The sequence below is a fragment of the Anser anser genome, assembly GCF_964211835.1.
Source record: "Anser anser genome assembly, chromosome: 4".
NCBI classification, from domain to species: Eukaryota; Metazoa; Chordata; class Aves; order Anseriformes; family Anatidae; genus Anser; species Anser anser.
The window spans coordinates 20,634,339-20,659,443 of record NC_139724.1 but is presented as its reverse complement, the minus strand read 5'-3'; the positions used below and the strand labels follow the sequence as shown (position 1 = coordinate 20,659,443).

General features: G+C 37.9%; 2 protein-coding genes across 18 annotated transcripts in view; one reads left to right on the top strand and one right to left on the bottom strand.

Moving 5' to 3' along the window:
• Positions 1-5,823, top strand: part of CFAP96 (cilia and flagella associated protein 96) — a 92,301-nt gene extending 86,478 nt beyond the window's left edge. For 8 of the 9 annotated variants that reach the window (XM_083834313.1, XM_083834306.1, XM_083834305.1 and 5 more), the window contains exon 9: positions 5,056-5,823. The gene's annotated coding sequence lies outside the window, so the exon portion shown is untranslated. The remainder of the gene's footprint in view (positions 1-5,055) is intronic. The other variant, XR_014583717.1, reaches the window with a different exon arrangement.
• The window catches only part of SORBS2 (sorbin and SH3 domain containing 2), a 160,006-nt gene that overhangs the window by 17,486 nt on the left and 117,415 nt on the right, over positions 1-25,105 (bottom strand). For 5 of the 9 annotated variants that reach the window (XM_083836402.1, XM_083836405.1, XM_083836404.1 and 2 more), the window contains 3 exons: positions 13,056-13,108; positions 11,611-11,798; positions 5,964-8,570 (listed from right to left, as the gene is read on the bottom strand). In XM_083836402.1, coding sequence (XP_083692528.1) covers positions 6,889-8,570; positions 11,611-11,798; positions 13,056-13,108 — 1,923 coding nt within the window. In that variant the 3' untranslated portion in view covers positions 5,964-6,888. Of the gene's footprint in view, positions 1-1,730; positions 1,860-1,953; positions 2,069-3,409; positions 3,457-5,041; positions 5,134-5,963; positions 8,571-11,610; positions 11,799-13,055; positions 13,109-20,418; positions 20,476-21,487; positions 21,572-25,105 lie in introns of those variants that run through there. The other 4 variants (XM_083836399.1, XM_083836400.1, XM_083836401.1 and 1 more) reach the window with 3 other exon arrangements.

Below are 25,105 nucleotides of genomic sequence, written 5' to 3'. Positions count from 1 at the left end.
CATTCTCACATTTGTCTTGCCATTTCTAATAATCATATATGCCACTACCACTCCAGCAAAAGGAGGCTGGTCACGGACTGCAAATACTCTTCATTTCTCCAAAGGGAATCTCATGTAGTCTCCTACTCTTGGTCAGGAGATTAACATTTAAACTTTCCTTCTTCAGAGCATAACCTGTTTAAATGGTTGGCCAAACTGCTAGCTAATATCCTAACAGTAACTAATGCAGCAATGACTGCATTAATTTAAACACCCATTTTTCTCTAAAAGTAATAAAAGTTAAATAATGAAATCCATGCAAGTGCTTTGTTATCAAGTAAAATTGTAACACATGAAAGTGAAAAGTTCAAAATGATTTAGTGGGAAAGATGAGAGAAGTGCTTTTCCCAGAAAATGTGCTTGACTAGCAGGTATCTGTGCAAAAAGACAGATGGGCAGTGGCTCACCTACTAGTTTTGGAGAGCCTAAGAATTGAAATGAGAAATACCAGCTTTCTATTCAAACTCTTCTCTGCAGAGAAACTTCATGAACTCCCTCTTTCATTTTACATGACGTACTTTTTAACCACCTGACTTTTTGTAACAAATCCTTCCACGTTAGTTTTTCGTTTCAGGGTTTCTGTAATTTTGCTTCTCTAGTTATTTGTGGAGTTCTCTAAAATTATCTTTAGTGGGATGGAATTACAACTTTTAAAAAGAAGCTCAAGCTTGGCTGTCAAGATTGTGACCAATACAAAAAGCATGAAAGTGAATTTAAATTAGAAATCATCAAACTACCTTCCACACCTCCTAGTTCTCTAAGTTTTTATTCCTGCCTTTTGTTTGATTGATTGTTTTTTTTGTTTGTTTTGTTTTTAGATCTCTTTGAGGTTTACCAATCTCAAAGGAGTGGAAAAACACCCATTATCTTTGGTGAGGTATGTGGTAGTTTATGATTGTACCACATGATACTACATGATACTACCACTTGATTATGTGGTAGTTCAGCATCAAAAACCTGTATCCTTAGTCTTATTTCAAAAGAAAACCAAACCACTGAATAACTTCTGTGAACTCTAACCCATATAAAAAAGACACTAAATGAGGCAGAATTTTCCAGTGGGGAAAAAGTATATAATACTTATAACTAGATATATTATACCTCCAATAATAAAGTTCTCTTCTGCAGCAATCATCTCAGTGTCTGACAAACCCCAGAAATTAAACACTTGTTTTGCTAACGTACAATAAAGGACAACCACCAGGATGTGCAGAGGCAAAATATGTATAGGCGAAAAGCAGACTATTATTAATATGAAATATTTTCAAGAACTGGTACATGCACAGAAATTTCTAAGCCTTTTTTTCTAAATTTTGCTGTTTTCTATTTTCAGTATTTTTGATTTTTTTCTGCATGAAAAACCTTACCATTGTATTTATGACAGTAACAAATAATTATTTAAAACAGTGAATGGTTAACTGAAATAAAAACTAGAAAATGGGGTCACCAGTTAGATGTTTGCATATACTAATCTACCACATTATATTTTACAGACACAAAATATTTAAACTATTTGCAGGTAGCTGTGAAAGAATGCAAGCCAATGAGCTATTATGTCAGTAGCTTTGTACTATTATATTGCTTTGTGCATAGCAAATTTATCACCAAAACACTGTAATTACATATACATTATTTCTCTGTAGCAGTAGATACCATAATGATATTTTGATAAAGATAGATTTCAACTGTACCTTTCTAAGTGATAACTCCACATTTGTGTCTGCACTGAAATTATATTTGGCAATAGCTTCTCCAATCTCTCCAATTTGTGCTGGGGGAGGTGGCCTGGCAGGCTGTGCTTTTTCTGGGGGAGAAAGTTTCTAGGAACAAAATACCAACAGATTTTAAGCATTTGCATGTAGTTTGTGGACCTATTATCCAAAATAATTCAAGGAATTAAAACAAAGAACAAACCTCAACATAAGAAATTGGGAATATTCCAACTCTTCCATGGTGATCACCCTCATACCAGTTTTGATCAATTTTCCTGAGGATATAGACAGTATCTCCTTTCTTAAAGGACAGCTCTCTGTAACAAATTCATTTAAAGATGTTTACAGCTTTACATTTGAACTCTTCTACCTGCATAGCTTCTGCAGTCTTTACAGTTCAGTACGGAAACAGAATGTAGCAGATAAACATTTAGAGAAAAAAATGTCATAGCTGTGGTACACTTACCAGTTGATTATACCCTATAAAATGAAATGATTCACATTTATGAATCATCACCAGGTACTATCTGTAAGTTATATAGGCCTAACGTATACCATGAATACAAGGAAGTATTATTAGTTATTAGCAGAGTAGTTAGGATACAGTCTGCAGGCAAATATGTCGTTTGTATCCCCTGCTTAGATGCTGCTTTTATGACAGGTATCTGAGACATTCTTGTTATTCTTTATGAATCAGTAGGGTAAGCTACTGAATATATCCTGTCTCCATTGTCTATTACTGCCTTTTTGCAGCAGCGTAGGTTGGAGTGCTGCTGTTCCACACAGTTTTCTTTTACGAGCAAACTCTTCAGTAGCATGAACATAGGATTATGTTCTCGCCATTTCAGGTACTCGGGGCGTGTGATATGCTTAATGTTGGATACTGAAAAAGGGAAGTATTCAAATCATTATGAACATTTTCAGATCCTGAACTGGTTATTACTTGTTGTACTTTTTTTTTCCTTCCCCCAAAGAGGTTACCTGCTGTGCTGATAATTCAAATTCTAGTTTTACAGCTATTGCAGACACAGCTATTGCAATTCTAGTGACAATGTAGCACCATATCAAAAGGTTTTTTAAACAGCCTGAATCATCAAAGCAACAGCGCTAATGACATACATGCACTCTCCTCTGACTCCCTCATACCCTAGAAGAGCATTCCCTGATTTTGTTTTTCTTACGGACCACTGTAGTTTGTTTTGGTACGGGACATTTCACATCCTGCAGAGAGACTGGGTACGTTAAGACAGACATATTGGAAGATGCTAAAGCACTATAAAGAATTTTGATAAGAGTACTCTATCTACAACAGCACTTTTTAGTCTGGTATCCTGATGTCACCTAACTATGATTCACAGCAAAGAGCATTCAGTGGGTGACCCTCAGGACTCAGGCTATAGAAAGTTGAAGATCCACAGCCATTCACATGTTCAAGCAAATACAATGGAAAAAATATAATAATTAAAAGACATTTTAATTTCAAAATAACTTCTCACACAGCTTGCTAATGCAGAGGCTACTGTGACGGAAAGCAGGGTCTTCTGCTTCCATGGTGTTTTGCTGTTGAAATTGGCTATAAGAGCAGTTAGCTGCATTGAGTGCTAGAGGGACTTTTCTTGACTTATGAATACTTAAATGAATAAAAGTCTAGTACTTACTTAGAAGTCTGAGCTTTAAAGTCATATACAGCTCTGGCTGGCAGTTTCTGAAAAGTAGGCAAAATGATTAATACATTCAGGTAGTACTACTGTAAGGTAAACTTTTCAATCTTTAAAAAGGTGGCCAAGATCAACCAACCAACCAAAAAAATAGGCAATTAAATATACAACTTCCTTTTCTGAAACAATTAGGTGTTTGGGACAGTGTTTTAAAAACAGAACTAGCACCTACATAGAGCACGGTCTTTGCTTTAATAAACCAACAACAACAAAAAAGTTATTAAAGGGATCCTGTCTAATCCCATTTTTTGATACTAATACAGTTCTCCATTACAAGTCTGCTTCAAATATGATAGCCTAAGTTTAAAGCATTTTATTGTTCTCTGCTGTTAAAAACAGTCTTTCAGATGAGAGCTGATATCCTTTTCATCAAGTGTAGCTAAGCCCTATCCTGTTTTACTCTTTCATAATTTCACCTTTTTTTTTTTCTCACTTTTGCTGCTGGTGCTATAACTACTAAAGCAAAGAATGAAAAGAAGAGAATAATATTAAAAGAACAGTGGAGCTGATTAAATACAAAATGTACAAATTCAATTGAAAATAGAGGTCAGTCTTCTTTCATCTTTTTAAATCACAGCAATCTTAAGAAAAGCTTGTAGTGCAAGTACTTTACATATTTTCATATTAAAACCCAGAATTCTTTAAAAGGAACACACAAAACACTCGCCAAACTGGTTTTAACCATTATTACGTAACAAGAAGTCATCTTTGAAATCACTCTGAATTGCAGCAATATTGCAGCTTTTTCTCAGCAGCTAAATTACAAAAACAGTTAAGATTCAGCACTCTCAAGTTGCTGTTATTTTGTGCAATATTTATTTGTATCAAAATCAATGGAAAATGTTAACAAGCTGTACTTCCTTTGTGATTGAATAAAATCCCTGAAGCCTGCTTGGGCAATGTTTCAAGTTCTAGAATCTGAAATACTCTTAAGAAACTGAATGATATACCTCATTTTTCATGTACACTTTTAAGTAATACTTTGTGTTACTTTCTTTAGAGGTGTACCTGCTTCAACTTCCCCTTCCAAAGCATTAATATAAGCAATCAGTATACAGTCCCCAAAACTGTTATAGAAATTAGAGATCACTCTTATGATAAGTGGTTTTGCATAATACACCAACAGCAGTGGTTTTTTTCTTTTTTTAAACAAAAATAATGGTGAAATACAGATGTTTTTTGTGTCAGTCTAGAGACTAGTGAGGTACTTTCTTGTGTAACCGATTTTTCTAAAGAGCCTTTCCCTGATCATACCTACTATTCCCCTCTGTCTCAAATATTCCCTCTAGTCAACTTTAACAGAGCCTACCACTGTCTAGTAAACTGATGTCCACATCCATTTAAACATAAGTTGAAGACGCAGTTTATCTTACAAAGTTTGATATTCTTTTTCTCTAAGTACCAATCTCCTTAATGAAAAGTTGGATGCTGTCCTATCTGATAATATGATGTTGAGAAACTGTTCCTTTCGTCTGTATCATTACAATGTCATAACTAACACAAATCTTGTCTCAGAAATTTTACTGATTTTCTGTATCGACCTTGTTGCATTATTTAGTCTTGTTTTGCTACCTCTTTGTCTGTAGTTCCTCTTCTTTCCCTTGGAGTACATCGTCCCACATCAGTGAAAGCAGAAGAATAGTTTCCAGGAGATTCCTGGTCTACTGAAAACAGAACATCATTATGTGACACTACGGTAAAATAAACAAAACCATGGTGCTGCTTGGTTTAATTTAAGGGGATGAAGACATACCGAATCTATTATTTCGCCCTTAATAGAAAGAATGTGATGATTTAAGTGGACCTTTAAAGAAACAAAAATACTGACTCCGAAGCAAAGGCTTTCCTCTGATCCACAGCAGAAGAATGTATTACAGATGATTGGAAGAACAAAATTATGCCTTACTGTATGAAAGGATACACTCCTACTGCACCAAATGGAAGACATGACAGCAGTTGTGAAAAGCTTTTTCTGAATGCCAAAAATATAAACACGTAATTACATGCACAAAATGTGACTAAAGCATGCTTCAATGACATAAGAGGAAAACAAATTTTCTTCACTAAGTGATCTAAGATGCATTTCTACTTTACCAGGGGCACTGTTGGCCTTGTCAAGCCAACTTATTAGTTATTTTGTAAAAACAACTCTATTTGAAGTGATCGTTACTTACTAATCTATGTGGCAGATTTTCTGTAAAGCACAGTTTGCCAATGCTTATTACAGGATGGTGTATTATAGAATGGTCAACGCATCTTTTCATATTTTAATAAAAAATAAAATCAAAATCTGCTACTCTGTAGAGCTCTGCAAGTTGTCAGTGTGAATGAAAATAAAATGGAATTATTTCAGACCAGAGGATGAACTGAACTGCTTCTTGACTTCTGAGATTTACTAGCAATTGTAGTCTCCTAATGCCTGCTAGTGGAGGGGGCTGACTGATACTTGCCTGCTTTTGACTTCATTCACATGATCTATTCTTACCAAACCTATACATTTCTAAGTCAGTACAAGTGTAAAATAAGAATTGAGAGTATCTAATAAATTACACTGCAGTCCTAGGGAATAGAGATCTAACTGGTCTCCCAGAAGCTGTTGGCTAAGCCACCAAGACTTTAGGCTGCTGCTAAATACAGTGGGGGAAAAATTAGGTAACCGTATTACTAATATTTTGGTTGCAAGGATGTCATCACCAGCAATTGTACCTATAAATGTTTAAAACATTTTAAGATCAATGATTTTTTTGAGAAGAGAAGCAGAGCGATGAACAACTGAAAGTAGCTTAAAAGCAGATCACTGAAAGACAGACTTTTAAAAAAAAGTTATACTCAGTGTGAAGTTTCATTTGAGATGTGATTATTGAGAATTTCCCTTCTAAGATGATAGGGTACTTCTCAAAACTTCACAGATACATTAACATTCTATGAGAAGAACTAGTTTTGCTGCCACAGAAGTTGGGAATTGTATTGTTTGAACAGTGGAAACAGAAACTTACTAAAATGACCTTTGGGTCTATTCACAAAAAGTAGTATGAAGCAGTGGAATGAGTGCATTTTCATGAAAAAAACAAAATCAACATTCTATGATACTTGTGGAATTAACAGCATTTTTACCACTTACACGCAAAAGAATTATACTGTACAACATGTTTTTGATGCAGATTTTTTAAAAAAATAATAAAGGCATATTGTTTTTCTGTTTCACAAGCATCTTATGATGCATCTACTCACTTTCTGTAAGACCTTTTTTTCTGGGAAAAAAACAAACAAACAACCTTAAGTTAATAACACCATTGTGTTTTATCGCAATAATAATCTAGTACTTGAAATACACTACTAATCCAGTTGTCCAGATTACTGCATTTTGTGAATAGACAAATTATCTATCTTCATCACATAGGTACAGATGACAAGCTTCCTTAATTCAGAATTTTGTGGGATGAACACTTCTTATAGACTACACAAATAAAAACGGAATGAGAAAAGGTGGGAAACACAGGGAGTAAAGCATAAGGATAGAAGAAGAAAGTTAATCCACCTTGGAAACACAGTGCACTATCATTGTCTTGGTGGTTGTTGTTAGCTGTGTCCATGTCTTGAAAAGAGGCACTAAGAGGTGGTCTTCCACAATCGTTCTGGTACAGCGGGCAATGAGCAGCACCATCTTGAGGCAGTGGATGAAAAGGCTGGTGCATGGGACGCTTTTTCAGAGCCGTCAGAGATGAATTCCTTTCTGGAATGTCTGGAAGCAGCTCAGTAATAAGTCTGTGTAATATACTGTTGTCAGGCAAGCTTCCCCTCCTTTTTTCAGCTTTAATTTGGTCACAGATGTCTTTAAGTGCAGAATCTAGTGCTTCAAATACAGATGATTTGCATTTTTTCTTTTCAGTTTGTTTTTTAGGGGCTGCACTTTTTTTCCTCCGGAAAGGCACTGGACTGACTAGGAATGCTATCTTGGAGAGACCAGATTCTGCTTCCTGTCTCCTTGGATCCTCCGTGGTTTCTTGTTTAGCCCTTTCATGTTTCAGCATGGTGGTGAAGCGAGTGTAGGATGCTGGGCATCTGCCTTTGCAGGAGCTGATGAGATGCCGGTGGTGGTGGTGGTGATGGCCTGATCCATAAAAGCTTTCAGACGATGTGAACGAAAAGTGATCAAAGTCACTTTCACTACAAAAGGAGGAACCTTCTATCTGGATAAAGTCACTGAGGTCAGAAACCACTCCATCTTGATCACTGTCTGAAAAATCCATATGTGACCGTTGTGGCTCATCACTGGTCACTTCAATATGAATTGGCACCAGGGTTTTAGACTTGTAGCTCCGTTGTACCTGAGAGGGATGTCTGCCTTGATTTTCCTCCTCCAGCAGAGACTCGATGGAAAATCGCCGCTTTGTACATAAACCATTTTTAGGAGGCTGTAGTGTAATGGCTGACAACATTTCATCACCTAGATTTGGCATTGATTTCGATTTCTGAATTAGTTTTTCAAACTCTGATATTCTGGTTGGCACCATGTCTCTGGGCACCTCTTCAGTAGAAGACTCTCTCCAGCCTTGAAGAATACCTTTATGCTGTTCTTTTTCATACTGCAATATTCTGGACTTTACAGAACAAATCACCTCAGAATTCATTAAGTCCTTGCGATTGATGCGGTGCATCTTTTTGTACATTTTTAGGAAACCTGGGGCATCATGTGCAGATCTGTGACGAACTCTTGCCCTACCACCACCACGGCCCTCAGGAACATACGGGGAGGCCCAGTTCATTGAGCAAACATCTTTGGAGTCCTCCTCACATAAAAGAGAGCCCATGCTTTCGGACTTGGCCTGTGCATCAGGAAAGCTATCGCGATCATCTGTTAAAAGATCATCGCAGCTACGAGATTTTCTCTTTGGAGAATTATTTTCTTCTGTGCTGCTCCACACTTCTGCATTTTGACGAGTCATTTGCCAGCCATTCTTATAGCTGATTGCCCTTCTCGAATCATTTGGAACAGCTAAATGTTGTCTGTAAGTGCTACAGTAATCTAATTCATTTGAGGTGTTGTGGTTGTGCACTGAATAACTGAGGAGGGATGGATAAACTTTGCTAATATCCCCACCTTTGTAATCCATAGAGCAGCATGGTAAAAGAGAGACATGGCCAGAAATTAAAAGATTCAGAAAGTTGAAATTAGTATCAGTTTTAGACAGACTAGAAAAGAGACAGCAATTAATGCATCTATGCTATTAGCTTAGGTAAGTACATAGGTTACTACAAATTAGGTCAGCAGAGCTAATAATTAAGCCCACCCCCAAACAATACCAAAAAAAACAATGTAAGAAACCAAGCATCAACACTGATTTTGAAGCAGGTCAAAAAACAATCAACTAATAAAAGCTGAAAAGGACTTAAAGATGAAGCCAATCCACAAATCTAGACCTCAGTACACCTTAACTGAGATAAACTGAATTTGGAGAGAGACTGAAGTTTTACATCTCTGGAACGAAGACCATTATTTATTGTATTTGAACAGAATTCTGTTCCATGGAATTTAACTAAGACGTACAGGTATATACTAACTACAGGAAATGTCAGAAATGGACAAAATTAAATTAATACAACTTTCCTTGATAAGAAGTTTACATCGAATAGAACGATGAGCATTAGGAAGTTACTCCCTTTTATGTTCTTAAATATATTTCAAATAGTTTGACACCTGTGCATTCTGAAAGCTGTTCAGAATTTTTGAGCTGAATAGTGTTCAGAATTCACAGCAACAGCATATTCTTCTAACATAAGAAAAAGATAAATCTTTTTATAAGATCAGATAGGAAATTTCTCATCCCCTGCTCATATGTAGCAGGGATATACCAAGAAGCAATGAAGGGACTAGGAATGCACATTGAACAAATATGAATGATCATACAGTTGCTCATTTCTAGTTTCCTCCAGAAAGCTGAAATCCTAGCTATTCACCTCACAAACCTGGTTATCTTTCTTGTAAAGCTTGCCATGAGTTATTGCCAGAAACTTGTCATACTCTACATCTAGTACAGTGCTTGTTTTGGGCATGGCTTTGCCCACAAGTTAAAAACCTGAGCTTGAATCTTGGTTTGTATCAGTTACTTGTCACTGAGTGACAACTACCTCAAAGACACTCATTTAGTTCTGACAGAAATCCTTCTGACAAACGGTAGGGTTATTTTTATCTTTTAAAATGTAATGACAATTGCGATGATGAATATAATATTTCCGACTACTTTTTATCTTGGTTTCTCAAGACTGCTAGAGGAAATCAGCTGAATTTTACATCTGTTGTGCTGAACAGGAGGGAAGAGAAGTTTCAAAGTATGTATTTTTGAAAACGGTTTTCCTGAGACAATCTGAAAGTCAGTGAAAATTAGGCAACTACATGAGTAAAGAATATTGACAAAATTTTTCAGACTGTCAGGCTAGCATTTTTCCTGTATGATAGCACTGAAGGGAGTAGCATTTTATACAGCTTACAGAGGGCAGAAGAAGAAAGCTGAGGGACCATTGCACAGGTGAAAATGAAGATGTATCAGCTTACTGAGCCTAACCAGCAGGTAGCAGAAACAATAACCCTTGGCTTGACTTTCATAGTGAAGCCTGAGATGTCAAACAAGTTTTAAGACATATTTTTATCTCTACTTGAGCATTCCTGACCTAAGCATCACCATTAGTCAAATTTGGAACCCTGGTCTCTTATATTTGAGCTGAACTTTCTCGGTGGTGTCAAGTGGCAGTATTCACTTCAGGACATGCTTCAAGCAGTTCAGTCTGCTTTCTATAAGCACAATATGAATCTGGATCAGAAACTGAAACACTCAAGTTCAAAATCCATGCTGATCAAACCCCTTATAATGTGCTGCTTCTTTAACAAAATGGTTAATTCCAAGAAAAATTAACATTCTGCTCAGTTTCATAAAGGTGTGAGAGAATGGACTGACACGGCTAAGTCACCTTCCAAAAATTCAGTAGCTGTGGTAGATGTTCTTAGGGGAAGGATTTCTCAAACACTGTAAGCATTTAAGTCATGGTGAGTGCTCCTTATTAGTGGTGTAGTAAAAGGTAAATGCAGATAAGTGGGGTTTACCACCTTTACACTGCCTGGCCTGGTGCACCATATGGATGAGTTTACCCACTTTTTAAATTACTACCATAACACCGGGTTTAAAATACAGTTGCTTTTCTGTCACTTCACTCATTATTCCTCACTGTTTAAATTTGTCTGTTGCAGCCTAAGCGCTATGTTCTTTTCAGTAATAATTATCTTTTACAAAGGTTTATGCAATCCCTAATACATCTACGGCTGATTGGAAAGTATAGCTAAGAAAATACGGCAAATAAATGACTAATAGTAACTGGAAGAGAAGGACAGGTCTTGTAATAGATATTATTCTATATATTAATTCCAGCATATATTTTACTGGAAACCTTTTTTCTTGCTGCAGGAAACACCTAAAACCTCAAACCAACCTAACAAAACCCCAATCAAATCAAACAACATAATTCAAGTATCTTTTCTGGAGAGACATGGAGAACAGCAACGGAATTACAAGTTACTTTAAAAAAAGAAACTAATTAGATTGTATATTCTGTACTAAATACTTCAAGAATTCATGAAATTAAAAATCAGATTATGGATACTTGCTTGATTAAATTAGGTCCTGATAACTGACAATGTCCAATACATCTGCTATAGATTTGGAAGTTCTAGTATTATGGCAGCACATCTTTAATCTTAAATACTATTTGTCTTGATTTGCTTTCTCTATATACTGAAAACAGTTTTAAAATTTCATTAATCTAATAAGAGAATAGTGTACTTCATAAAATTATATGGATTTATATATTATGGCACAAATCATATTCTTTATTTAATCAATTTTCATTTTCCTAGAAGGGGCAGTTGAAACTGGAAAACCCTTGTTACAAATCCAGCTTTTGATCAGCTTAGAATGACACGTGTAAGAATAAACAAGTTAGACTTTGATAAAAGGCCCAAAGCCGTTGCTTCCTCCAGTAAATCTTCCAGCAAAGCGCACCCAGCAACAGTGGACAGGTGCATTTAATACCAAGGTATTGCACAACACATCATCAGTAGTTTTCTCTTAACGAATATGTTCTCCTCTTACCTTTTGCTCTCGACGGAGAAGAAGGAGACGAGCTAGTTAAAGGCTTTCTAAGGGTGGTGTATGGGCCTTGCATATCTGTACGGCCCACATTAGGTCTGTTTGCATTCTGGTCACTGTGCGCCCTCTGATGACTTACAGCAGGTTCTGACTTCCTTCTTTTCCTGTAGTCACTTGCAGTACTTGCAGAACTACAGAAATAAGCAGTATTAGTAGCAGTCTAATCTCTGAGATCACAATTCAGGAATTAAAAAGCAAGCTTGTAATAACATTATTTGTTTATAGATTAAACAATACTGGAAGAAATACATCAGAAACATGTATGGGGAGAAGCACTGGTCTCAGATCTCTTGTAGCATGCTTCAGAGAAAAGCTGAATTTCTTCTTCACCTGATTGTTTTAAAGTTTTGTAGAAAATTGTTGTATTGTTTTCATAGTGAAGGCTTTGAAATAAACATACCAAGTTTTTTAGAGTTTTTTTTTGAAATACTGTAAAAATATCAGCAACAAATGAAATGTTTTTTAAAGTGTTCCCATATTTGTCTTGGTGGCAATAACATTTTATTTAAAAATTAAATGAAATTGTGTTTTTACATTAAAGGCCATTTATTGATTTTTTTTTTTTTTTTTTTTTTTTTGGTATTTGCCTTTTCCTAGTTCACCATGGGCTGGCACTCTCCCATCCTCCTGGTACTTCAACCTGCTAGGAGAAGCCCATCACTCAGCACTGAAACACCAGGCTTTGCCTGGGCAGCGTGGAGAATCTTGTCTTTTGCTGGCAACATAGGTGGTGTGAGGTATGACGTAGGCAGGAAAGGGTAGTCACAACGTAAAATAAGATCACAAACATGAAAGAAAACCTTTGTGACAGGTTAGAAGATCTGGCTATTGAGATACCTGTACCAAACCGGGATTTAAACAGGTAAAACAGTCTAGTTGTCCAAGATGCTCAATAATTTATTATAGGAGTTGCTTTAGTAGATAAAAACAGTGTAAGTAGGCATGGTAAAAAAAATGCAGCTATAGATAAAAAAAAAAAGAATGGTGAGCTGCCTGTTGTACTAGAGTAGCAGCTCAGCGTAAAGGTGAGACAAAGACAGAGAACAGCTGAGGTAGAATGCCTGGGGGAACAGCACTGGAAGTGCTGCAGGCAATAAGGTTAAATGATAGGTTGTTGAAATTCAGTAGAAACTTGACTGAAGACAGCTCAGTGATGTCACTGGAAAGACCCCAAATATAGTATGGTTTATACTGAATGCAAAGAGTAAGTCCTTGGAAATCAAAAGTAAGAACTGCACTTCAGTATCAAAATACGAACATCCTCTCCGTGTTAGGAGCTCACAAGTTGAATGCTAAAATCTGACTCTTCAATATCTGGCTTCAGGTCACAAAGAAAACCCGTGGCTGTATAATCTGTGACAACTGAAATCATATAATGTATTTCTTACCTAGAGGGCCTGTCCAGGCCTCTGTCTGTTGAAGAGTGATGATATAAAGAAGTCTGTGAAAACAAACATATGAATCTGTTATATGTCTGTATTTGAAAAAAGGGTGACAATTTCTGCTTATGATATTTATTATGTTTGTTACTCTGTGACATCTTATAAAAACATAGCATGATGATTAACATGCCGTGTGCTCCAGCACACAGATATTGCAGTATTTCATGAAGATAGTTAGGCAGTTTGTAAAAAGCATCGTTATATTGTTTCATATTCTATTTCAGTAATGTTTTTCTTTTAAAGAACAACTAAATAATGATCTAAATTCATGTTTCTCTATACCATTTTTGAAAATACGTATACAACAGCTGAAATGAAATTTTGCTGTGAAAACATGAAAATCTGAAAATTACTCCTGCATGTGGAAATGAAGTCTGCAGAGTTTGCCCTCTCCCCACAATTACTCACCAAAATCCCACAATCAATTATAGCCAGAACATTTTTCTAAAACCAGCTGAAAGACCCATGTTTTTTTCTGGCCGACTGTTGACCACCTTGTATCCCTGGTCAGAACAGTTCTTAACACAGACCATTCATTAGTCATTGCTTATGGAGCTAGAGAAGCAGCTACTGCACAAATCCCGGATGAAGGAATGGAGTACTGCTCCATAATTTTATTATTAATATAAAGTCAGTTATTAATGACCACTAATTTTAAATCAATCATTCATAGATTTTAAGCCTGCGGTCAGAATTCAGTAATACCACAATTAAGTAGGTAACTAGGTAGGAATTTAGACTGAACTGTGCCATTTATTCCTGAGAACAAAGCAGTGTCCAAAAGTCAAACTTTTAAATTCTTTGGATGTCATTTCAGAGCTAACCCGATGGACTGGAAATGAACTATCATACAGGTTTTTAAGCTGTGGGAACTATTTTTCTCTATGGAAGCCTTCTAGACTTCTTCTCTGGATAGGAAAATCTTTATACACTTTTATTTGTACAGAAGCACTGTGTAAATAACAGCATTTAGGGCCTTTTTTTTTTTTTTTAAATATATATATATATTCTTTTACATATTCTTTTTTTTTTTTTCTTCGGTGGTTTGAATTGCAAGCTCATGAATAGGACTTCTCCCAGATTTGTTAAGTGACTCTTATGTATAGTTTTAGAAATCACCTGAGAGTATTTGGGAACAGATTTCATGTGACACTGAAGACTTTAAATGATGTGTGAGGGGAACTGTTGAAACTACGTATACAGAGAGAGAGCTAAAATGACAATGTCCAGAAATATGGTTATTCAAAGGTATTTGTCAGTAGACTTTGTTATTTAAGACCTGTATCACGTACCAAATGATCCCATCAGGACAGTAACTGAAGTTTTGATTTCCAGATTATATTAAATTTATTAAACTTTGAGGCAGGGAGAACCACACAAACAGACACAATATGGATCAAGTGTTACCTAAAACTTGAGCTATGATCATTTCCCATTTTCCCACTAATTTTTAACTGTACTTTAATTTAAATCACGTTAAAAAAAAAAAGGTAAAAAACTTTCAGACTCTTAGTAAGAATGGCAGCTGAGATATAAACAGTTAAAAATGTTAACAAATCAAAGATTTTAATGCTACTTTCCAGAGAAACTAAGTTCTCTAGAACTAACTCATGTTGATCTCTGCATAAGGTTTCAACATGTTTATTTTTTCTAAAACAGAAATTTCTTTGCTTTGTGGATTAGTATTTCTTCTGTCTTACTCTTTGTTACTACCATTATTCTCACTGTTAAATACTTATATTACTCTTAAGTTCATAGACTCCAGCTAGGACCAGAATTCACTTTCTGTATAAACACAAAGGCAAAATCCCTCCTCAAGTGATATTACAAACCTCTGATAAGTCATCTAAAAAGAATATGCTCACCGCAAAAAAAGAAATGGCAGCAAAAACTGATCACTAGAAATGGAAGCACTAGGCTCCTATACTTCCAGCTGTCTCCTGAGCAGTTATACTTGAACCAACTTGTAGGACACTGTGGCAGAACTAGTTGTAACACAGATTTCCAGCAGAGCTGGAAATAAAAGCTTCCAGAATTATTTTAGTGCTAGCCTAAAGAAAAGGGCTACTTGTCACGCAGCCATGTTCAGCACATCCAATACAACCTTAAGGCACAGTATATTAGAGGAGATGTGATTTCCTCTACTCATCCACATCTCATTTACAATAGAGGATGACACACATGCAACCCAGAGTGTGTACACTACGGCAGGAAGGAGAAAGTTGCATTAATAAGTGCTGGTAGTAATATATAGCAATCTATCTGCTACAAATTCCGATTGTTTTTATTCTTTAACATTTCAACACTTTAACCTGACATCAAGCAATGTCCAGCTGCAATTTGCAGCCTTTGTAAGAGAGATCTTCCCCACCACCTGGGAATTAAGCTGCTGCTAAGAGGAGCAAGCTGAGGCAGTGGGATGTAACCCATGTTCTCAAGGATACTTCGCAAGGGAAAGTACTCATCAGCCGTCTCAGGAGAGTGGCTGTCTCGGCAGGGCAGGTCTTTTGTAGCAATGGCCGGTTGGGAGAAGCCTGCCAACATTACTGACAAGGACACAGCTTTTCCCAGTGTTAAGTGATTCCAGCAGTGAAGGTTTGCCTCACTTATACAATGACATACCCCTTTCCCAGGTGGCTTTCTGTGCAGTGCTGCTCCCCACATGCTCTATTCCATGATGGGAGAATACACAATACTGTGGAATACAGTCAACTTTTATCACAGCATACTATTTTTCTTAATTTGCTAAAACCAACCTCTTTTTCTGCAAATAAATGAAGTTATTTCTTATAAGTTTCATTTTTGTAGTAAAACATGAATTTCAAGATTTGCATACTTTTTAAATCATCTGCCATTGTATTCCTCTTGGGTAATAAACAGCCTAGGTATGACACCTTAAAATAAAAACTAATTAGTGGATTGGATTAAAAATGTGAAGAACAGAAATGGGTTCCAAAGTATTTTATGTACTGTAACTTAGCTCATAAAGTCTATGGACCTATATATTAGAGAGAAGGGGTACTGTGAGACAAACCCATACCATCTGCTCTAGGAAATGAGTGAAGAATTAAAACACCTTTCCACAGGCAGCATAAGTAGAAGCCTATGCTTTGGAGCTCCTTCTGTTATGGAGGTGTGCTGAGAGAATATATCACCAGATAGTCTCAAACAGACAATAAACCTGCTCCTAGCACTTAGGAAATTTCCATGTTTTATATTTGGAATATGTATGGGGCTAATGATGAGTGCATTACTGTTAACTTATTCTGTCTGAACAAAATATCATGATATTTGTTTTTAAAATAAATTCTGAAAGAGGTCCTTATTCCTGAGACTTCACCATTCAGTTCATATTTTCAATATTTTTTTGAAATCTTGAAATTTTCAAGATTTCTCTTGAGGTCCTTTGAAACCTGAAAACTGCTTTATGACAATTGTCCAACTATCCAACCTCAACAATTTTAAGAAAAATAGCTAATGTTATGAGGCCTGTCTGCAATAAAACCATAAAAGTCAGCAGTAGCAGAGCTGCTCGCACTGACAGGTAGTGTAACCCCAGTTCTCCTCACGCTGCTACACAACGGTGACGCAACGGCATCAGTTCTGTGTGCTTCCCATGCAGAAGGCATACCCACAAAATATCTTTTGAGCATGCCCTGGAAAATTCCAGAGAATTATTTCAAACCTGGCCACCACTATCAATCTCAGCTTTGCTGACCAGTCACTGCTGCACACTGGTATCAGCAGACGGACCTCAGGCTCACAGGTAGTCCCTGCTGGAACCTTTGCATGAGGCAGTACAAACACTGCAGTTGTCATTGCAGGCCTTCTTGTGCTGGTGCCACTCCTGCCATTAGAGACCAGACTGATACCATCTGTCACAGATCCTGGCCAAACAGCTGAGGCAGTGACAGCGTGCACCATGTGCAGTGGCTCCAGGGCTACTCCACGGCTACGCAGACCGTGACGTAAATCCCACAGCAAGTAGAGCTCCCACTGCCTCCTTTGGAAGGCAATACATAACCCACAACTGAAACCAAACCACTGAGAACTTCTTTATCCACAGCATTCCCCAGGCCATAAATAGCGTGTCAGTGATCAGCCTAAGACAGCGAGAAGTGTGTGCCATGCCAAAATAGACTGCTGGCCTACTACACAGCTTTTCCTTTCCGTCCTTTCTGATACTCTTATCACCAGGAACATAACTTGCCCTGTCACCCCTTCTCTAATTCTATCTTTGAAGTTTTTTCTTTATGAAAGGCACATACGGAGGCACATTTGTTGTACGATACTGATTTTTACCACAGATGTACACTGTTATCCATAGGCCGTGTGGAGTTTATGCCTTCTACCCACAGTAAGAGCCACATTGAAATGGCTTAGAGGGGAAAGTTGAAAGCAAGCAGTGGATATGGTTGCTTTTTTATTTCCAAGAGCAGGTAGCACTGCTAGCAGCTGCCCTATCAGCTCTTGGGCATGTATTGACTCATGACCCCCCCCAAATCTCTAAAGCTAGGTAGGCACCTTCCAGGACGTCCAAGACTGCCCCATGTGGATAAAGGCTTCCTGACAAAAACAATCAAATGTTAGAAACATCCCAAACTACCAAATGTAGACTTTGTTGAATACTTTGAGTCAGTTCTACAAAAAAAAAAAAAAATCATATATATTTATAGTTAAGCCAACGTTTTAGCTGTTCTCATGCATCAAGGCTTTAATGGTAACTGAAAATGAAGTTAGAAAAGGTAGACAAAGTTTTAAACAGCAAACAGTTTTGTTTGCATGATGGTTCTAATGTTCTAAAATACAAGTGTCCTTATAAATTCAACAAAGAGAAAACCAATATTACTTAACAGCTATTTTACACAGACTTACTGAACATGATTATCACAGTATCACAGTATCACAGATTTCTAGGTTGGAAGAGACCTCAAGATCATCGAGTCCAACCTCCGACCTAACACTAAGTACTCCACTAACCCATATCCCTAAGCTCTACATCTAAACGTCTTTTAAAGACCTCCAGGGATGGTGACTCCACCACCTCCCTGGGCAGCCCGTTCCAATGCTTAATAACCCTTTCGGTAAAGAAGTACTTCCTAACATCCAACCTAAAACTCCCCTGTCGCAACTTTCGCCCATTCCCCCTCGTCCTGTCACCAGGCACGTGGGAGAACAGACCAACCCCCACCTCTTTACAGCCTCCTTTAAGGTAACTGTAGAGAGCGATAAGGTCGCCCCTGAGCCTCCTCTTCTCCAGGCTGAACAAGCCCAGCTCCCTCAGCCGCTCCTCGTAAGACTTGTTCTCCAGACCCCTCACCAGCTTGGTCGCCCTTCTCTGGACTCGCTCGAGCACGTCCATGTCCTTCCTGTAGCGAGGGGCCCAAAACTGAACACAGTACTCAAGGTGTGGCCTCACCAGAGCCGAGTACAGGGGGACAATCACTTCTCTAGACCTGCTGGCCACACTGCTTCTTACACAAGCCAGGATGCTGTTGGCCTTCTTGGCCACCTGGGCACACTGCTGGCTCATATTCAGCCGACTATCAACCAATACTCCCAGGTCCTTCTCGGCCAGGCAGCTTTCCAGCCACTCATCTCCCAGCCTGTAGCTCTGCTTGGGGTTGTTGCGCCCCAGGTGCAGGACCCGGCACTTGGCCTTGTTGAACTTCATACAGTTGACCTCAGCCCATCGCTCCAGCCTATCCAGATCCTCCTGCAGAGCCTTCCTGCCCTCGAGCAGATCGACACACGCACTTAGCTTGGTGTCATCTGCAAACTTACTGAGGGTGCACTCAATCCCCTCATCCAGATCATCGATAAAGATATTAAAGAGGACCGGCCCCAGTACCGAGCCCTGGGGGACACCACTAGTGACCGGCCTCCAACCAGATTTGACTCCATTCACCACAACTCTCTGGGCCCGGCTATCCAGCCAGTTTCTAACCCAGCGAAGCGTACGCCAGTCCAAGCCCCGAGCAGCCAGTTTCTTGAGGAGAATGTTGTGGGGAACGGTGTCAAAAGCCTTACTGAGGTCAAGGTAAACCACATCCACAGCCTTTCCCTCATCCACCAAGCGCGTCACTTAGTCATAGAAGGAGATCAGGTTCGTCAAGCAGGACCTGCCTTTCATAAACCCATGCTGACTGGGCCTGATCGCCTGCTTGCCCTGCAAGTGCCGCGTGATGACCCTCAAGATAATCTGCTCCATGAGCTTTCCTGGCACTGAGGTCAAACTGACAGGCCTATAGTTCCCCGGGTCTGCCCTGCGGCCCTTCTTATGGATGGGCGTCACATTTGCTAGCCACCAGTCAACTGGGACCTCCCCCGATAGCCAGGACTGCCGATAAATGATGGAAAGAAATTATATTTCAAATAATCATATACTAGGACTTTTATGTGGTCTTCTCTGATCTATAGAGTACTCCCAAGTATCGGTGAAGGCTAGAAGCTTATTATCTCAGAGAACTGCACCTAAATTTCACAACCATAAGTTTTTCCAAAATTATGAGCTTACACCAAACCAGAGCAAGGTGCAACACAATTAACAATTTAAGGTTACAATTTTCATTTCATTTTTGGAGATTCCAAAGGAAGATGAGAGTGAATCATGAATATGAATGAAGCAAAGCCACCATATGAAGTAAAGTCATCATTACAGGATTCACTGACTTTTGCCCTACCACTCTAAGAACAGCGGGGAGGGGAGGAGGAATGAAAGCCTGCATCTCTCCCACTCAGAGTAGGGCAATGACAGCCCACTACCTGATCTTGATGTGTTTTATTCAGAGCAATAACAGTGACTGCCAATTCTTCAGTTACAAATTTACAACAGGATTATCAATTGTGTGTTTCCAGATTAGCAACCTTAACCAAAAAATACTTAAATGGAGAAGTGATAGCTCAGCCACAAAGGCTTTGACTTGACATATACAATTTGCAATCAGATATTTTAATACAAAATACTATTGTGCTGATGTATTTATGTCTGAAAGCACCGCACTTGCCCAACTCTGAAGAAGTGGGAATTTGTCAAGAGTTAGAGACATATGGGCTGTTGTGTAATTCTGAGTGTTAATCTCTGAGAAGTTTTGGGGACAAGGACTCACAGTTCCTAGGATAATAAGATCAACATCCAAATGCACTAGTGATCTGGAAAGATATGAAGACAAAGATACAATGATTGTGAATTAGAAACATCTCGTAACTATCAGGAGGAAACAACTAAATTTTAACAAACAGACACAAACGGTGAGCACGCCAACCCTTCTTTCCAAGAGAATCATCTGAACAAGAATCATTCATTTACCTCATTGGAAACACCAGAAGAACTGTCTCGAACATACTCCAAAAGCTTTTTAGGTGGCTGCATCATATAAGCAGAAGTGCAGAGATGAAATGGAGGAGAATCAATGGCAGCAAGGAATGAAACGTGGAGAAGGTGACACAGTTAGAAACTAAGTGTTGACAACATCAGATACAAGAGTGACACATATGGGTAGAATGGAAGGAAGACCGTGTTACAATATTTTGTAAATTATTAAGCATCTTAATAAACGTTAGTAACTTTAGGCGGTAAAATTTACAGCTTGATTGACTGAATCAATACTAGCAGTTTTTAATACTTGTGAGACAAAAGAATGTAAGGCATCACAGTGACGTTCTGCTGGGAACTCTCAATGTTCTTTATCTTACAGGAGACACTATATTCTCAGGTTATCAGCACTAGCAAAAACATTGTTCACATATTGTTCTTCAGAAGAACGTATCTGGACTGTTTCTGCCTACCTATATGGAAGAATGACAAACCAGCTTCAGAGGCTAGATAAAAGGAGATGAGAGGCAATCAGTGATTACTACAGACCACTGGACAACAAATTTTAAAAGGAAGTATGTAGTTTGCTTTCTCTTTTGCTTTCACTGAAGTAGCTGTGTGTTCTGATTTTGTCTTATGAACAGATTCTTGTTCCCAGAACGCTCTCCAGGACCTGGGCCAAGTGCTCAAGCTCCTCATGTAGCATGGCATGTCAGTATTGTTTTATGCTTTTAAAAATTGTTCAAACCTAATCCAGCCAAAAGCAAAAGATTTAGAAAGACTAGTAAACAGTTCTGTTTAACGTGGAATTTATATTGTTCTTAAACGTTTACACACTACTATTTGTCTAATATGTAGTCTGTATTTAAGCTATTAAAGTCACAACCCTGGCAGGTTTAGGCTTCACTTAAAAAAAAAAAAAAGTTATATGCATTTGATGATTTTATTGACCCTTCTAAAAAAAGTCATATTAATTTTACTGGGATATAAATTTGGTAATTTGTAAATCCTTTTTAAAATATTTCCCCTAACATCTAAATATTAATATTCTGCCCTCACTTACCGGCCGTCCAAACTCCAGTTCTGAAAAGAATTTATACCAGGGTTCGTTTTCTAAATCTATGTCATCTGGGTTTACGTGATCGGGCTGGAGCAGTTGTGAAGGAAAAGGGAAGGAAAAGGCACACACTGAGCAAAGTGCTAGAAATGCCATGTCACTTCAAGGACACACACACAAACACAAACCAAATACAGGGAAAACAATGGAATAAAACCAAAGAATGAAGATGGTATTTAAGACAGAAAATATTCTTGTTCAAGAATTGTCATTGACCAGCAACTTCAATACTTTTCTTTTTGTTGCGATTCCTTCCAATGACTGGAAAATGTTAAGCATTTTAAGATTACTCTTATAAAGCTAAGAGGCCTCTTTGACCACTTCTATAAACACAACTGCATTAAGTGCATTTAAGGCTACTAAAGATTCCTTGTTTAGAAAATGTTTTGAATGACTGTCATCTTCAGCTAGACAACGTGATCAGCAATAACAACATAATTCTGGCACTACTGCTTTCACTCACTCCTTTGTCTTCTCACAAAGCATGTTCATTCTGGGTCTTGCAGTCCTGAAGCAAGCACTGAGCAGAGATAGGCATGACTATATTAAAAACCCACTTCAGGGGATCAAATGGAACTAGGATATTTTAAACCCTTTGGTCAAAAATAGGGAACAAAAAATATGCATTCCATAATTTTAGCCTTAGCAGCATTTTGTAATGCTTTATCTCTCATGGACTTGTTGACATAAAGTGTGTTTTTTTTTCCACAGTGAAATATTTTTTTTTTCATCTGAAAATTTTCACAGCAAAGAGATTAAGTAGGAACTGAAGACAGCATTAAGAAAGCTTTTCAATGAGCAGAAGAATAATTGACAGATTTATTCAAGTAGCATGAAAACATGACAGTGCAAAACAGTAGAGCTCCCAATGGGATGTTTAATCCACTGCAAACTTGGCTGCCTTAATTATTTTCTAAACAGCTTCAGTTCCTTTGTAAGATCTGATGTAAGCTGCCTTGCAGCGCAGAATTACAGTGAACTCTTGTCTTAAGGATCTCTGAATAAAAAAAGCCTCTTGTTGAAGATATTTCTGAATTTAAAATTTAGGCCCCCACAAGTGTAATTATCAGAACTTAGACACTAATTATGGTGTGACCTAGAAAGCAATCCTCAAAGAAGGAGACAAGGTCCTACATAAAGAATGATTCTGGTGATTAAGTATGTAACACTTTTTCCTCCCGAGTCAAGCTGTCACCAATATACTAGAGCAATCACACAGCTATTTCTGTTTTCTGCAAGAGATAACACTGCGTGCTTGACCATTTCAGGTAATTAAAAATCTTACAGCACTTTTCTTGCTGCCTTTGACGTTACTAGAATGGGCTGCCAACTTTGCTGTATTGAATGCTCAACAGCAATTTTGAACTACCTTGATGCTCACATATCTATGAGCTGTTCACGCAATATCTGGAGATATTAGAGACTATCTGGACATATTCGAGATTATATATGGTTTCAGGAATACACCAATCTCTTCTATAGAGAGATGAAAATACAACAGATTCAAAAATACAGAAGATACTTCATCTGAGGGATGAAGGAACTGGGGCTGTTTAGTCTAAAGGAAAGGAGGCTGAGGGGAGACCTCATATGAAAGGAGGCTGCAGCGAGGAGGATGTTGGTCTTTTTTTTTCAGGTGACAAGTGACAGAATGTGAGGAAACAGCCTCAGGTTGCAACAGGGGAGGTTTAGATCAGATATCGGGAAGAATTTATTCATAGAAAGGGTGGTTAAGCATTGGAACAGGATGCCCAGGGAGGTGATGGAGAGGATGTGGCAATGGTGGGCTTGTAGTGTTAGGCGATGGCTGGACTTGGTGATCTTAAGGGTCTTTTCCAACCTAAATGATTCTATGATTCATATTATATTTACTCAGTATCCCATTACAGTAATGCTTGGCATAATCAGATTTTTTTGCTTACCTTAAAAAAATATATATAAATCCACAATTTAGATCTGGATAATATGCGAAGACAGTATTAAGCAGCTGCTTTTCATGATTTCTCCTAACTAAGTTACAGTATGTTGAAACATTTATAGCATGTTTTAATCTTTATATTATACCAATGAATTAATTTCTTGGGACAGAAATGTTAAAATCAACAATTGGGTGCATCTACTTTGGGATTTTACTTCATATATCAGTAATGCCCTTTTGATGGGAATCTCTCTTACTTGTCTGTCTTACTGCACCATGCTTCTCATTGCAGAGGAGCCCTGGAATACACGAATTCAATTTATTTCACATAAACTGAACCAGAAGATACACTATGGGAGCCCAGTTAATGTGCTGCAGCCACTAATGGGTGTTCACTTAATGGGACTAATTTCAAATTACTGAGATATAAATCCCTTGAAATGCAAAGGATATCATGGAGTTGTTGGCACTACAAATCCAGGCCTACTGACATTACTTCCTTGGGCAGCCAGCCTCAATTTTATTAGCCTCATGCTTGCCTGGAGAGCAGCAGCCCCATGCCTACACACTGGTGGCCTGGTGTCCCTCCCTCCTTGTAGGGAGTGAGAACACACCACCAGATGCACTGGGCTTCCACCCTGGTAGCCAAACAGATTAAAATGGAAATGGTAACTGGCTCCCTTTTTATCTTTAAATACTCTTGCTAGCAGTTGAATGCTAAATTAAAAAATAAAAAATAAAAATCTGCTTGTAAGGAAAAAAATGGAAACAGTGTATTTTAATGCAGTTTCTCAGTATTCAAGTTCTCCTCCTATGGTAGTGTGCCAATGCAATGAGAGCACAAGGGAGTGTGTGAAGTTAACTCTATGCACACAAGTCCTACTTTTATTTACAGTTTGAACCGCAGAGGGCAGCAAACAAAAAGAAAGAGTGCTGAAGTTCATAACTTCACTGCTGCCTAGCAGTTCCTGGGAGGACGCTGCATTCCTTGTGCTACCACTGGCAATTGATTTCACTTGGCTTCCAGATTCAGTTTTGCTGGAGGACTCCTTTTGATTCTCTCTCCTACTAAGAGACTCATTTTAACTCTCTTATTTTGGCTTTAAAATTATGACAAATTATTTTGACTTTAAAAAATGATTTGGGCTTGGTCTTACAAAGTATCTCCCAAACTGCTGGAACAGAGGATAAAAGCATTAGGAAGGTAAATTCCCTTTTATGACTTATTAGTCAAACCAAGTAACTTTCCCATACTTTGTCCTTAAGCTAGCTTTCAGTAGCATTTTCATTGCTTGTTTTAAATTTACCATTTAAAGACCAATAAGTATTTTCATTTCGCCACGTGCATCAAATGGTCAACACAGCACTGTATCAGCATACTCAAGTACAGAATACTGAGGTTAATTAAAAATTATATCTACAGTCTGGCATACGGCTTTGCTTGTGCTTCATTTTATATACATAGTTAGGCATTCACAGGTAATAATCAAATGTGTGAGTTTAAAATGGTGGGTTAAGTAGCTCTTATGATAGAGTCTGCATAGTCAAATTAATATTTAGCATTTGCAAATTCAAACACCACACCAAAGTCTCTTTGGAACAATGGACTGAGACATTTGTCATTAATTCGGCTTTGACTATTTATT